Source organism: Myiozetetes cayanensis, unplaced genomic scaffold (assembly GCF_022539395.1).
Source record: "Myiozetetes cayanensis isolate MyiCay16 unplaced genomic scaffold, myiCay2020 scf4, whole genome shotgun sequence".
In the NCBI taxonomy this organism is placed as follows: Eukaryota; Metazoa; Chordata; class Aves; order Passeriformes; family Tyrannidae; genus Myiozetetes; species Myiozetetes cayanensis.
Genome location: NW_026087631.1, coordinates 61,516,307 through 61,529,228, shown reverse-complemented (window position 1 = coordinate 61,529,228; position 12,922 = coordinate 61,516,307). Strand labels below are relative to the sequence as shown.

The following is a 12,922-nucleotide window of genomic DNA, read 5'->3' as shown; positions in this document are numbered from 1 at the left end:
ATATAAAAATGCCATCAATATTGACACTTGCTTTTAAACTTACAGTGCATTTAGAAATTGTCTGAGTATTAAAATTCTGCTTCTAACCCATGTGAAATTCATCAGCAAATCACACAGTCATTTGATGTAGTTTTATCCATCTGTTCTTACTCCTTAGGTGTTAATAGTTAAACTATTACACACTCTTCATAATTTTTGGTCATTTTCTCTTGCTATTGCAAATTTTGAAAATAGCATTCTAATTCTTTCAACATATTCTCTGATGTAGTTATTAACACTTTTTACAAAGTGGTATGCGAATTATTGGTTATATTTTATTTTTGAGGATTCCTCTTGTTTCTTGGAAACCACTTTCACCAGAAATTAATACCAAGACAGAAAACAATGGAACTCTGCAGGCAACTTCTAACGTTGAGAATTCTGAAAATGGAGTGGCTGTTTGCATGAATGATGAAAGGCTTATTATTTATACGTGGCAAAAAGCAGTAACAGCAGTATCAAATATGGTAAGAAATGTTTTATTTACTTAAACATTTTTGGATCGTACGTTCAAAGCCTCCCATTCAGCAGGCAGCCTAAGCACATCATCTTTGCACTATATATCTCAATTTCATGCCTCTTGCCCCACTGCTGATATTTCCATTGAACATTTTTGTAGTTCTATGAGGAAAATGCTGGAACCAGTGTATTTTTGACATCTCTGTATTTATAACTGACCCTTTTATTCCACTACTGAAATACTTTGAATGTTGCTTCTGTATATCTACTTCTTCCATGATAAACTCTCCTGTTCTCTCTCTGTAGAAGTGTGAGTAGATGGAGAATTTTAATCCTGTGACACATTGTTTGCTCAAACCTTTCACAACTTGAAAAGCTATAGTTACATTCTTTTTTCTATATAGATAAAAATAAATTAGGAGAGCTTTTAAAATGGTTGGTTTCTAGGTTTGATTTCTCTTTGATCATTTAAAAATTCATTTCTGCACCTTTGCCATGTAACTTTTAGGCTTGCTTCCTGTACTGTTGATTCTTTCATTTCTCACATTTTCCTTAAGCCAGGCAATGATTACAAGAATTAAACCCACTCTGTCTCTGTCTTGCATTTTTGCTGTAGAATTATATTTTTGATAAATAATCTAAGTTTAATCAATTAGTTAAAGTATCTCCTTTATTTATGTGTCTAGTTATCAAGTACTTTCAGCAAATATAGGCAATTTGAAACAGTAGTTGCACAGTGTGGATGCTATGTACTGTACTATGTGTGATTATGGTGTCAAGGTAACAGCTGAAATAGAGTTTAAAGAAATGGAGGAAGAAGAAGAACGTCAGCAGCAAAAACTGAAAGAAGATCCGAAACGCTCAGGCAAAGCTGCTGGGAAAGATGCCAGAAAGCCTTCTGCCAAATCAGTTACTAAAAAGAAAGGTATTTAAAATACAGACTTTGTTTCAGCAGTGCTTGAAATTACCAAAATGTAAATATGTGAGTAATACAGAAACAAGTAAACCAAGATATTTAATTTGGATTTAATTTCTCCTTTAAAATGCCAAATGTGACATGTCAATATAAAAAACTGGTAGTGATAAAAAAGCTCAGAGGCTTTTGAAGGGCAACTGCATTTATTTAAACATATATGTTGTCTTTATATGTAGGAATAAGTATTGTAAATAGCATGTAGAAAATATTTTTTTTTCTCCATGTTCTGTATTGGAATGAAATGGAATGGAATAGTTAAGAATAGTTTATCAAATTAAATAAAATTCTATTTAGTTAGGCCTTCTTGCCAACTGTAAGTCAAAATATTTCAAATATTAATATTAAAGAAATTTCCCTGTCTGACCATCCAGGAGCCACTTTGGCAGTCACACTCTGCACCACCTGAGCTGGGACTTAGGCCCCTTCAAAACAGGTGACTCTAGTGAACGGACAGGTCCCCATTTGATTCCCCACACCCCCCACACTCACACAGTCAGACCAGGTTTCCTTTCATGCTCCATCCCAGGTTTCCCATGGCAGAGTCTCAGATGTTTGGAACCTTAAAATAATTAAAATCATGGTGCAACAACAGGATAACAGCTTGAACTGGTGCCTTCAAGGAGGGACCCTGAACAAAGGAAACCCTGGGCTCTTATACCCTCACAGTCTAAGTGCACGAAAGTTTGGGGTCATTGTCTCCCATTGTGTCTGTGAGTGTCCAGTCCCCTGGCTGGGCCCCGGGGCCAGGGTCCTTTGTTCTGCAAAGGGTTGATGCCAATTCACGGCCTCTTGTGTCAGGCTGCCACCACCCAGAACTCAGCCTGCAGCTCCCAAAGGTGCACTGACTGCATTTCTCAACAATTAAAGTAATAGTACTGGAACAGAATGGGTCAATTACACAGTGTCTTAAGATATACTGAAATTAATTTAGCAGCCATACGGTAGCATGGATCAATGTCCATAATTTTTATGTGTAACTGCAATGTGGTGTAAATAAAGAACAGACAATCTAATATCATCTACAGTCTTAAAAACATGTAACTGCTACTGAGGGAGATCTGGCATGTAGGCCTGGTAAGAAACTGTCCTAATTTATTTGAAAAAGAGGAACAGGCAATCTCCTGGAAGGCACTGTGGCATACAAGGCTGTTTACACATATTGTCATAACTACTTCCTTGTGTAGGTAGTGGTTTATGTAACTTCCTTTCTTTTTTTTTTTTTTTTTTCTGCAAAATGTGCTAACTTCAGCAGGAAGCAAGGCTAGTAGCCTGAATCTTTTCTTTTTGTAAAGTCATTCTACATGTCAAGAGAGGGGCTCATGCCTTGCGGTGTGAGGGTAATCTGAAATTCAGGTATTCCATTTCCTAGTGAAAGCTGTAACTGCAGAGATACTGTGCATAAAGCAGGTGACTTTTTTTCTTTGACAGACATTTAATTTGCACCGTGCTCAGTTCTGTCCCTCTGGTTGATTCTACCCCTAGTAGATTGAACAAGCATAGCCTTGCAAATACTTAGCCTCAGGAAGCCTGAGACTTAGTTTAGCATTTAGTCCAGCCAAGAGAGTAGCTGATTTTTGGACTTCTAGAAAAGTTTTGTGAGAAAAAATCAGAAGTTGTCACCTGTTGTATGCTAAGTGGCTAGGTTGGAGTTTGTGGATTGCTTCTTGGAACTAAATTTTTGTTCCTACCTGGTATTAGACAGCCTACCTGAAATCACAAAACCATAAAATGATAGAACTGCAACAAGAACTCAGCTGTGCATTCCTCCTGGTAGAAGAGGAAGTGTCAACTGATGATTTGTAACTGAAGTATCAACTTTGATTTAATGTCAAATACAACGTTACTGCAGTGTTCCTGTGACTCAAGAATTCCCTGGTATAGCGCTAAGGGCCAGTAACGGAATGATAAAACTTACCACATGTAGTTTTGTCACTTCTAGATTTGACCATTTGCTTTATGTTGACCTTATGTATCATGCAGATGTCTTTTTTCTTCTGTAACATCTCCATCTACTCTTCTTTGTGGATAAAGCAGTTACAAATATTTTAATATTTTTGAATAATAACCAAAGTGACGTGGCTACAGAATATCTAAAAACATTATAAAATACCTTTACAGTATCTGTTCATGGATAAATAAGTTAAAACAAGCTGGTAATGCAGATAACAGAATGGTTTGGAAAGGCATAAAGAAATAAGTGTTATTCAAAAGATGTTTATTTATGTGTTGATTGTGATAAATTGGTATATATTAGGGTCAAACAGGACATCCTGACCATCTAGCATCAGGTCAGAGGCACATCTACGCAGTCATGATTTTCCTTTCAGAAACACATTTTAGGATGTCCTTTAACCAATTTTAATATAGTTGTATATGCTGGGGTATTTTTATGGAGTGTTAATCTTAGCATGACTTGCAGATATAAATCACATTTGATAGCTGAGCCCCCACCTGTGTATTCTCATAAATGGTCCCATCAAGTAAGGTGGAAAATGTAATTTTTCTTTAAAAAAAAATATGCTAATGAATGACTATCTATTGATACACAGATTTACTAGTAAAGTCCAAAGATTGAACAGTCTGTTTTTCCTGCAGGATCACGGAAGAAAGTCAGTATAATTCCTATAGACCCCGAAGTATTAAAGAAACAAGAACTGGCACTTAAAATAAAACAAGAACATCTATGTGCCTTGAAACATGAGGGTACGTTACTATTTGGTTATTTATATTGGGAGGTGATTGTTATTCCTAACTTAGGTAGTGTAATAATCAAAACTAGCCAGAAATACTTGAGAAAATTGATGGATAAAAAAGAAAAAAGAAAGGAGAGAGTAGTGTCTGGATTTATTTAGGGTGGTAATTGTCAGTCATTATATGATAAATAAAGTAGAAATGTGATTTTCATTCTTTTTGTTCTCTGTTTCATTTAATCTAATTTAATTTGGCATGACTAAGCAAATGTTTGTCATGAGAGAAAAGGCTTAGCATAGGTGGTTAACCACTTTTCAGTTTTCAATTTTCAATTGAATTGAGTTCAGTACTTGAAATATTTTGATATGTGAAAGAATTTTTGGCAATTGTATATTTCCTTGATATTCTTCTCTGATTCCCTCTTCTTCGAGCCACATGGGATTCAAGAAGCAGAACACATATTTTCTTTGTTCTTCCAAGCACCTTTACAGACAGACTCTTCCAAAAACTACATATTTTTCAGTTATTCTGTCTCTTTGTCTGTCTTATCCAATAACTTCCAAGCCAATTCAGCCAAAAGTGGATGTCTTGAAAAAAAGCCCTAGATTGAAAGAGGTTTGAAAATTTTTTAGGAGATGGGTTTAGACTAAAGAAGAATACCTCTTTATCACTTAAGGGAAGACAGAGCCAAGCTGTTACGGATTCTATCTGGCAGCAGTTGGCAAGCCCATCACCATACATGTTACCTCTTCGATGGGCTAACTATTGCATAGTGTTTTAGTATGAAATGTAGAGGGTAAACAGCAGTTACTGAACAAAACACAAATTCACAAGGCTTCTTTGTGTCCAGTCAGACCAAGTGCTTGTACACCTACCCACTTTCAACATCTTTTAATACAGAAGCAGTTTAAGAATAAATATTCTAAGGTTTTGGAGTAATGAGAGGAGATGAATAGTAGTAACTTTGAAGTTCCTAATAGCATGAAGATGAATGTTATTCATTAACATGTTTTGTTTTCTTTACATTGCTTTATTTTTTGTCCTATATTTTAAAAAATCCAAGAACTTAAGGAATGCTAAACATGTTAAGCTATATTTTCTGTTTGGACAGGCACATAGCTGGTATTTGAGAATCATAATTTCACTTGCAGCTTTGGTAACTTGTTCTTTTGCTTATACAGCTACACTGAGTCCAGCAAAGACACTAGTTGTGGATAGTTGCTAAGTTTCTAGCGTTGATTTCATATTTCATTTCTTTGTTGCATCAATGTACCTTGCCTTTTACTCTGTTACTGTTAAGAGAGCAGCTTTGCTGGTGGACTGTGAAGTACATACTTCTGAAAATACAGGGAGACAAAAATTGTCATACACTGACCTCTGTAACTACTGATAGCAGCTTAACAAAGAATGTACAGAGAAGTCACAGTTAAGGCAGCCTTAAACTGTACTACAGAAAGGTGACTGGAGAGACACAAAGTATCCTCTGAGGTACTCTCAGCTTAGAACCTTTACTTTTTCCCATCAATTAGAAAACCCTTTGTGAGACCCAAATGTTTAAAATATTGAACATTAAGTCTTTATAGCTCAAAACAGAAACTGCACAGAGTTTCATTATACTGTGACTGCAATATTACATTTAAAGAACAATGCCTTATTTTTTGGTTTTTTGCAGTCCATCTTTCTACATGCATTGCCTAAAGAAAGTTTCATCCCCAAACCTAAGTATTTTAAAAAATTAATAGAATGTACAATAAATATAGTTATATAAATAGTGTCAGTCTTTAAGTTTGAAATCAGTGTACCAATTATAAAATTATTAATTCTTTAAAAGATTCTGTCATACAGAGGGTTAAATATTAGGGAAAACCAAGTTGGATACTGAATTTGCCTTAAGGATTGAAAATAATCATTATTTCCTGGTCCTCTTTCCTTAGTCTTCTTTTTTAAGGCTTTTTACCAGTTCCATGTACCTCTCAAGCCTTAGCTGTCTTTTCATGCAGTTGGCTGGACACAAAGAAGCCTTGTGAATTTGTGTTTTGTTCAGTAACTGCTGTTTGCCCTCTACATTTCATACTAAAACACTATGCAATAGTTAGCCCATCGAAGAGGTAACATGTATGGTGATGGGCTTGCCAACTGCTGCCAGATAGAATCCGTTAACAGCTTGGCTCTATCTTCCCTTAAGTGATAAAGAGGTATTCTTCTTTAGTCTAAACCCATCTCCTAAAAAATTTTCAAACCTCTTTCAATCTAGGGCTTTTTTTCAAGACATCCACTTTTGGCTGAATTGGCTTGGAAGTTATTGGATAAGACAGACAAAGAGACAGAATAACTGAAAATTTCTTGCCTTGTGAATTCTGATGCTTATAGAATACACACTTTTGTAAAATACAGGATGCATAGAGGTGATTCTGAGAAAATACTTGTTCAAGAATATGAGTCATTAAGTGTTTTACTGTCTAAAAACAGGTAATCATGCTAAATTTTACGTACTTAAGACTGAGAACTTCCTAAAATTTTATAAATGTTATTCATTATGACATTACCATTTAAACAGAGGCAGCCACAAAATCTCGACTAGACCTTATAAAAGAAAAGGCTTTAGCATTTGTTGGAGACCTAAAAATGAAAGCAGAAGAGGCTTACAGAGATATGGAAAAGTGGCTTGGATCTACCTTCCTGGCAGAAATGGCCAGGTAGGTATATCAATTTTAAACAATTTCTTTTTTTATTTTTACCTAGACTATAGTAGTAAATATACTTGTTTGTGTAAGGAGAAATAATTTGGGAAAAGAATTAAAAAATAATAATTTTATTTCATGAACTGAAATTTCATTTTATCTTCAATACCTGAGTGGTAATAACTCAGTTCCTGGAAGGGTTCTGCAGATAGCTGTAAAGGTAATTATCAGTTGTGGTATTTTTCTATTACATATTTCTAATCTATTTATTGGACTACAGCTTTGGCAAATTTACGAGCAGATAACCAGTTATTCCATTTAGTAGAAGGCTCTGTATCATTTCAGTAGCTTCTGTCACTGTGGAATGTGAGATCACTTTCTTTCCTGTGCTTTACACATGCTGGAAAATTCCACCTACCATTATTTCCACTTTCTATAACATTTCTCAAAATTATTTCAAGGATCATTAAAAAAAGTTCTCCTCCACAATTTTTCTGTCCTAGTAACTGAAATGTACTTGGCACCACTATATGACACTTAGACCATCTGGCATATCAAGTGTTCATATCATTAAAGGGCTTTTACTTTCCAAAGAAAAGAGGTCACTTTGCCCTTTGTAGAATGTTTCTACCCTGTACTAACTTTTAAATCATACCTGGGACAGTGCTACTTGATCCATCTCAGGGCATGCCCAAGAAGAAAGACATGAATCTAGGATGTGAAGGCTTTAAGTAGCTCAAGGAGGCAAAGCCTCTGCCTTCCATCCAGTTTTATTTGCTCTCCTGACAACAAGACCCACCAAAGACACTGTTTTTACAGAACATCATATCCTTTGCACTGACACTCCAAGCAAAACCTATGTCTAGTTGAATATTAAAGACTGCTAATGTCTTTCCCTCTATAAATTGCACTCATTATACTTGAAAAGGAAGTTCATGTGCCTCTCCACAATGCTACCCTAGGAAGTGCTTTCATATTTTTCCATCTGGTCTCTTCTGTGTCCTAGATCTGACTTTATATAAATTTCTTACAATAGTCAAAAGATGTCTTGCTGCCAGAGGAGGAGTAGACTTCATAATGATTTTGCTGATTACAGAATTTGCACAGGGAATTTGTAGTTCTTACTTCAGGAAAGCTCTAAAAGTATAAACACACTAAAATTTAAAGCTATGTTATTAACATTGTATATTAAAAGTACGGTGTTCTTCATTCTCACTTTCACAGTGTTGAAAAGCTGGTTGAGGCTGCACGATATCATGTTGAGAGTTCTAACAAAATCCAATATGAAATGACTTTAGAAGAAACAGATTTCTTCATCAATGGTGATGTAAAAATGTTTCCTGACCCTGTTCCTGACCACACAAGTCCTGTTCCCGTACCACAAATTCCGCGCGTAAAAACCTCTGGAAGTACTCTAACTATTTCACAACTCACTAAGCTTCATAAGCAGTTTCTACAGGTGGCACCTAAAGGTAGGAAATTTTTTTCCTTTTAACTCCTGAAGGACTGTTAGTTACTTAAAATCTGGAGTAACTGTCTAGGAGCTATTAAACATTAGTATGACTAAACACAGTGATGAAGATCATGCTAGAGTTAAAGGTACTGCTACATAGGAAAGTCGTAGTGCAGGATATTGAAAATGTGAAATACCAGACCACTTGAAAGCTTCTAATGGTTTTGTTGTGGGCTTTGTATCCACAGAATCACATATTTAATATTCCTCTAACAGCTGTCTCTGTAATATGTATTTAGAGGGGTACGTTTCGTGCTTGCTAAACATTCAAGTCTGTAACTTCTTTACTAAATGAGAGCTCAGTGAACACTAAAGCTATATTATTTTAAAACACAATTTTAAAGAAATCAGTATTTTCATGAAACTATTACAACTATTAACCATTATATTCTTCCAGTCAATATGTGCCTGTTGTTTTGGATGTTAACTCAGATAATGTAATTTGTTAACTCAGCTATGTAATTTTCTTTTCCTTTGAATATGCATTTATTGTATGCCTACCTGTTAATTATGGGAACCTTAGGCTTAGGATGCTTGAAAAGACTTACTTGCAAAACTTCCTACAACTGTACAAATGTTACAAAATAATTTAGGTAAGGCAGTTTTAACTGAGAGGGAAAGTAGTTAAACACATATTTGCAGAGTGTTTCATTACTACCAGTGTTCCCTATTATAATTTTGGTATGATTACCCTTAAGATGGCAAAATACAATATGTAAACAACTGCTTGCAATTTTAAATCTGACTCTTCCAGTGTAATAGGGCCACGAAGGCACTACAATGTAGAATTTAATTCTTTATTCAGAAAAGCCTTTATGAATATTTATAGAGCAATTCCAATTTCCTTTTGCATACAAAGCCATTTTAGGCAGAAAGATGTTTACAATTTTCCTTTAGAGAGATGCATATCATCTCATCTGTAGTGGAGAGTGCGGATGTGTGTGTAAGCATTTCAAAATCATCTGTAGAGACTAATTTTGCAGCTAGTATTGCATATGTTATGACACATGAAACTAAAAATCTGTGTGTTTGTAATCCTTAGATAGTGCCACAGAGGTAGAGCACAGATACCAGTATGACTGGTCCTTTCACTTAAAAAGGGTTTTTTTGTTTTCAAGTCACTCATTCTTTAAGATATTTAAAACTAAAAAATTTTACAAATTTTACAAATCTGTTACAAACTTCAGGACAGAACTTGCTTGTATACTTGTAATAATTCACAAGAAAACGATTGAAATCTTTATCTTTTACAACATTTGTCATTTTGATAATATTATATTCACTAAAATAACCCAAGATGACTTGCATGGTACCCAAAAAATGAAATATCTTGACTTAGTAGTCATGAGACAGTAAAGGAATGATGGTGCACATTCTCTGGGACAATGGGAGAGAATTATTGTTTAAAATAATATTGTTTAAAACAAACAAAGCTTTCTTCTACTGTCTGGTGACTATAAAGTCAAGATATTTACCTTTTTTGGATAGCTGAATTAGGATGAAAATAACAAGCTATGCAAGTCATCGTTAAAATACTTCTTCCCATTCTTTTTCTTATTTTAAGACAGCATAAATCATGTCCTATATTTCCTAAGGCCACCATTCTCCTTCATTATAAACTCCTTCCTCTGCTAAAACATTGGGAAAATTTTTCATATCCTTCTACCTCCCCTTGTTCAATAGAATGCTCCACAGAAAATACATGCCTCATTAGTAGTAAGTCTCTCATTGAACAAAAGAGGGGAAAACACTAAAGCATCCAGCACCCTGGCAGCGAAATTGTTGACTGGCAGCTCTAAAGCAGATACAAAAAGGTAACAAACAAATCCCTGCCTTGGAGAACCTCTTAACTGATCTAGATTTGCTGCCAAACGTCTTAATTTTTTCTTATTCTTATCCCGCCGAGCAGATCTCTCAGCGTTTAATGGAAGTCCAGACAAACAAGCATATGAGGCATAGGCTATTAGGCAAGTCTAAATAGAATAAACCTGCCAATCTCCTTGTAGTATGTGAATAGCAAAACTCCTAAAGTGATTCTCAGAATTGAATATTAGGCTTTTCTAAAGCATTATGGAGATTACATGAAGCAGATTTTTTACTTAGAAAGCAAGCAAGTAAAGAGTAACAAAGAAGGGGTGATTATGTTGGAAGAAGTGAACACGTAAACAGATTTCTTACTGTGTATTTGGTAAATGTCAAAGGGAAGTCTTTTCAAAATATGTTTAACAAATTGCTAAAATTAAAGCTAGAAGTGTGAGTGCCAATATACTTAAAAGAATTTTTATATCCACAAAAGAATTCTTTATAGAAATGATAAACAGTTTTGTGTTTCCTAGGAATATAAAGTTTTAAAGAACTGCCGATTCATCACAGACAACTTTGTTCTATCCTGCACACTTGGTTCTCCGTGGAAGCACATTACTCTCCATTCTAAGCACCGATGGACAAAAAAACCCCTAGCTTATGCTGGACCTTCCTACCTACTGACAGTCTTTCATTTGATAAGGAAATATTTTTTTTTTTTTTGCTATTTCACATTCCTTTACCCAAACTCAACATGGCTCTGCAGTAGTTGATAATTTCACTAACTCTTTTGTTCAAGTTGTTGACAGTGCTCTAATATATTACCTCAGGAATGCTCTTTTATAGGAAAAGCTGTGGCATATGGAGCTACTAACATTCACTTTTTTTATTTTCTCTTCTGCAGTCTCTTTGGATGTGTGCTCTTCTTATCAACAAAATTAACTATCTATTAAATCTCATTCCCTTTGATTCCTTTCAGCACTATGTTCTTCTTATGGCCACATCTCTTGTCATTGCAATTAGCACACATATGGAATGCCTTAGTTCTCTTCTAAAGGTGCTTCAGAAAATGCAATTTGGGTATGGCTTTGCATTACCAAGCAGATCAAATTGGATTCTATCCCAGACTATGTTCTCCATCTTATGACTGAATCACACAAGGGAATTTTAAATTTTATTATGTTTTTCATAGTCATGATCTTTATGAACCATTCCAATTTAATTATAAAAGCCATTATTCATCAGAAATAAACTTCAGTCAGGTTTAAAAAATTTCTATATCAAATAACAAAAAAGTTTAAAATATTTATAAAATTATTAAGTAGTCTGCTAAGATGTGAACATAAAGAATAGCCTATAACCAAATTGTATTGCTGTTTCTTTTCAAATTGTAGACTTGTCAATTGAATTTTACTGTGTTGCTAGATTTGGAACAAACAGATATATTGAAGTGTTCATGTAGTTCAGCTGAATTTTTACCTTTTTAATAGAATATTTTTTTTAATCAGAATTTTATACTGACCCTGGATAATGTCTATAGATTATACTTTCTCTTCCCAAGCACTGTAGAAGCAGTTCAAGATCTTACATTAGTAATCACCATGACCTGACTTTGATGTATATAGAGATTGAAGTTCTTATGTGAGCATAGAAATAGATTCACCATCTCTAACTTACAGTTTTTCAAGACTATTTTCAGTGTGCTTTTTGAATACTTGAAAATAAAAAGGTTAAGTTTATAGAAAGAGGAAGTATCTTTTACTAGATTTTTTTTTACTAGATCTTTTAGTAATTCTACTGAAAGTTCCATTTACAGCTGCTGTATCTCTGACCAAACCATGTATGGTACTTAATTTCAGAAATTTGCGACTGTTTGCTTATGTTTATAAATCTGTGTATCTAATTACTTGTGTGGAACATATTTAACATGGTTGTATATGTTTCTGTGCATTTGAATGCATATATACCCAACTTTAAGGTTTCAGTCAGCACAACAGAGGACCTCACCCCTCATTGCATCTGTGTAGCAACAGAAATATCTTACTCTCTGTGAATCTACATTTAAAATCCCAATTCTTGGTATTTAATGAAGATTGGACATATAGCAGAATCACTAATAATTAGAAAATAAATGATGTTAATATTTACAGTGAAATTCACCTTCAAGGAATTACGAGTCTTTCAATAACTTGGGTGGAAAGAATAATGTATTTGAAACCCCTGTCTTTTTCATCTAAGGATGGAAGTATCCCATATAATTACCTGTTAGACTACTGAAGTTAGAGGACTATAATTCATCCTCAGGGTTTATTTCACTCATGCTACAGAGTCTGGTGTGTAACTTGCATGGATCATCATCCAAACCTCTTGAAATGGAAATATTTTTTTCAGTGAAAATGGAGGGGAATATAAATCTGTTCAAATGTTCTGGTAAAATTTTATGAAAAGGGAATAATGTTAACATAATACTCATCTCTAATATAAGTTTTTTCCTGTGTAAATTTATAATCTGAATCTTTAACAGAGATTTACTACTTCCTCAGTTTAGGGAAATATTTTCATACAGTGCCTGTATGAAAGTATTCTACTGAATGGTGTGTTATTAAAAAAAAAATCTCTTTTATATATCTGTGCCTTACAACTGAGGCATGGTGATTGCTCTTTGGTTAAATGTCACAGTCCTGGTTCACACAGTACAAATCTCATACACTCCTGCATTACTATCATTCTTAATGCTCCTTTTTGGGTGTTTAATTTTCT

At 34.5% G+C, this 12,922-nt stretch overlaps 1 protein-coding gene across 11 annotated transcripts in view; it reads left to right on the top strand.

Moving 5' to 3' along the window:
• Positions 1-12,922, top strand: part of SPEF2 (sperm flagellar 2) — a 77,054-nt gene that overhangs the window by 42,357 nt on the left and 21,775 nt on the right. For 9 of the 11 annotated variants that reach the window (XR_007630535.1, XR_007630534.1, XM_050329255.1 and 6 more), the window contains 5 exons: positions 326-506; positions 1,279-1,423; positions 4,070-4,177; positions 6,723-6,861; positions 8,071-8,318. Coding sequence is in view for 9 of the 11 variants with exons in the window: in XM_050329255.1 (XP_050185212.1) it covers positions 326-506; positions 1,279-1,423; positions 4,070-4,177; positions 6,723-6,861; positions 8,071-8,318 (821 nt within the window). In the remaining 2 variants the exon portion in view is untranslated. Of the gene's footprint in view, positions 1-325; positions 507-1,278; positions 1,424-4,069; positions 4,178-6,722; positions 6,862-8,070; positions 8,319-10,680; positions 11,415-12,922 lie in introns of those variants that run through there. The other 2 variants (XM_050329258.1, XM_050329257.1) reach the window with 2 other exon arrangements.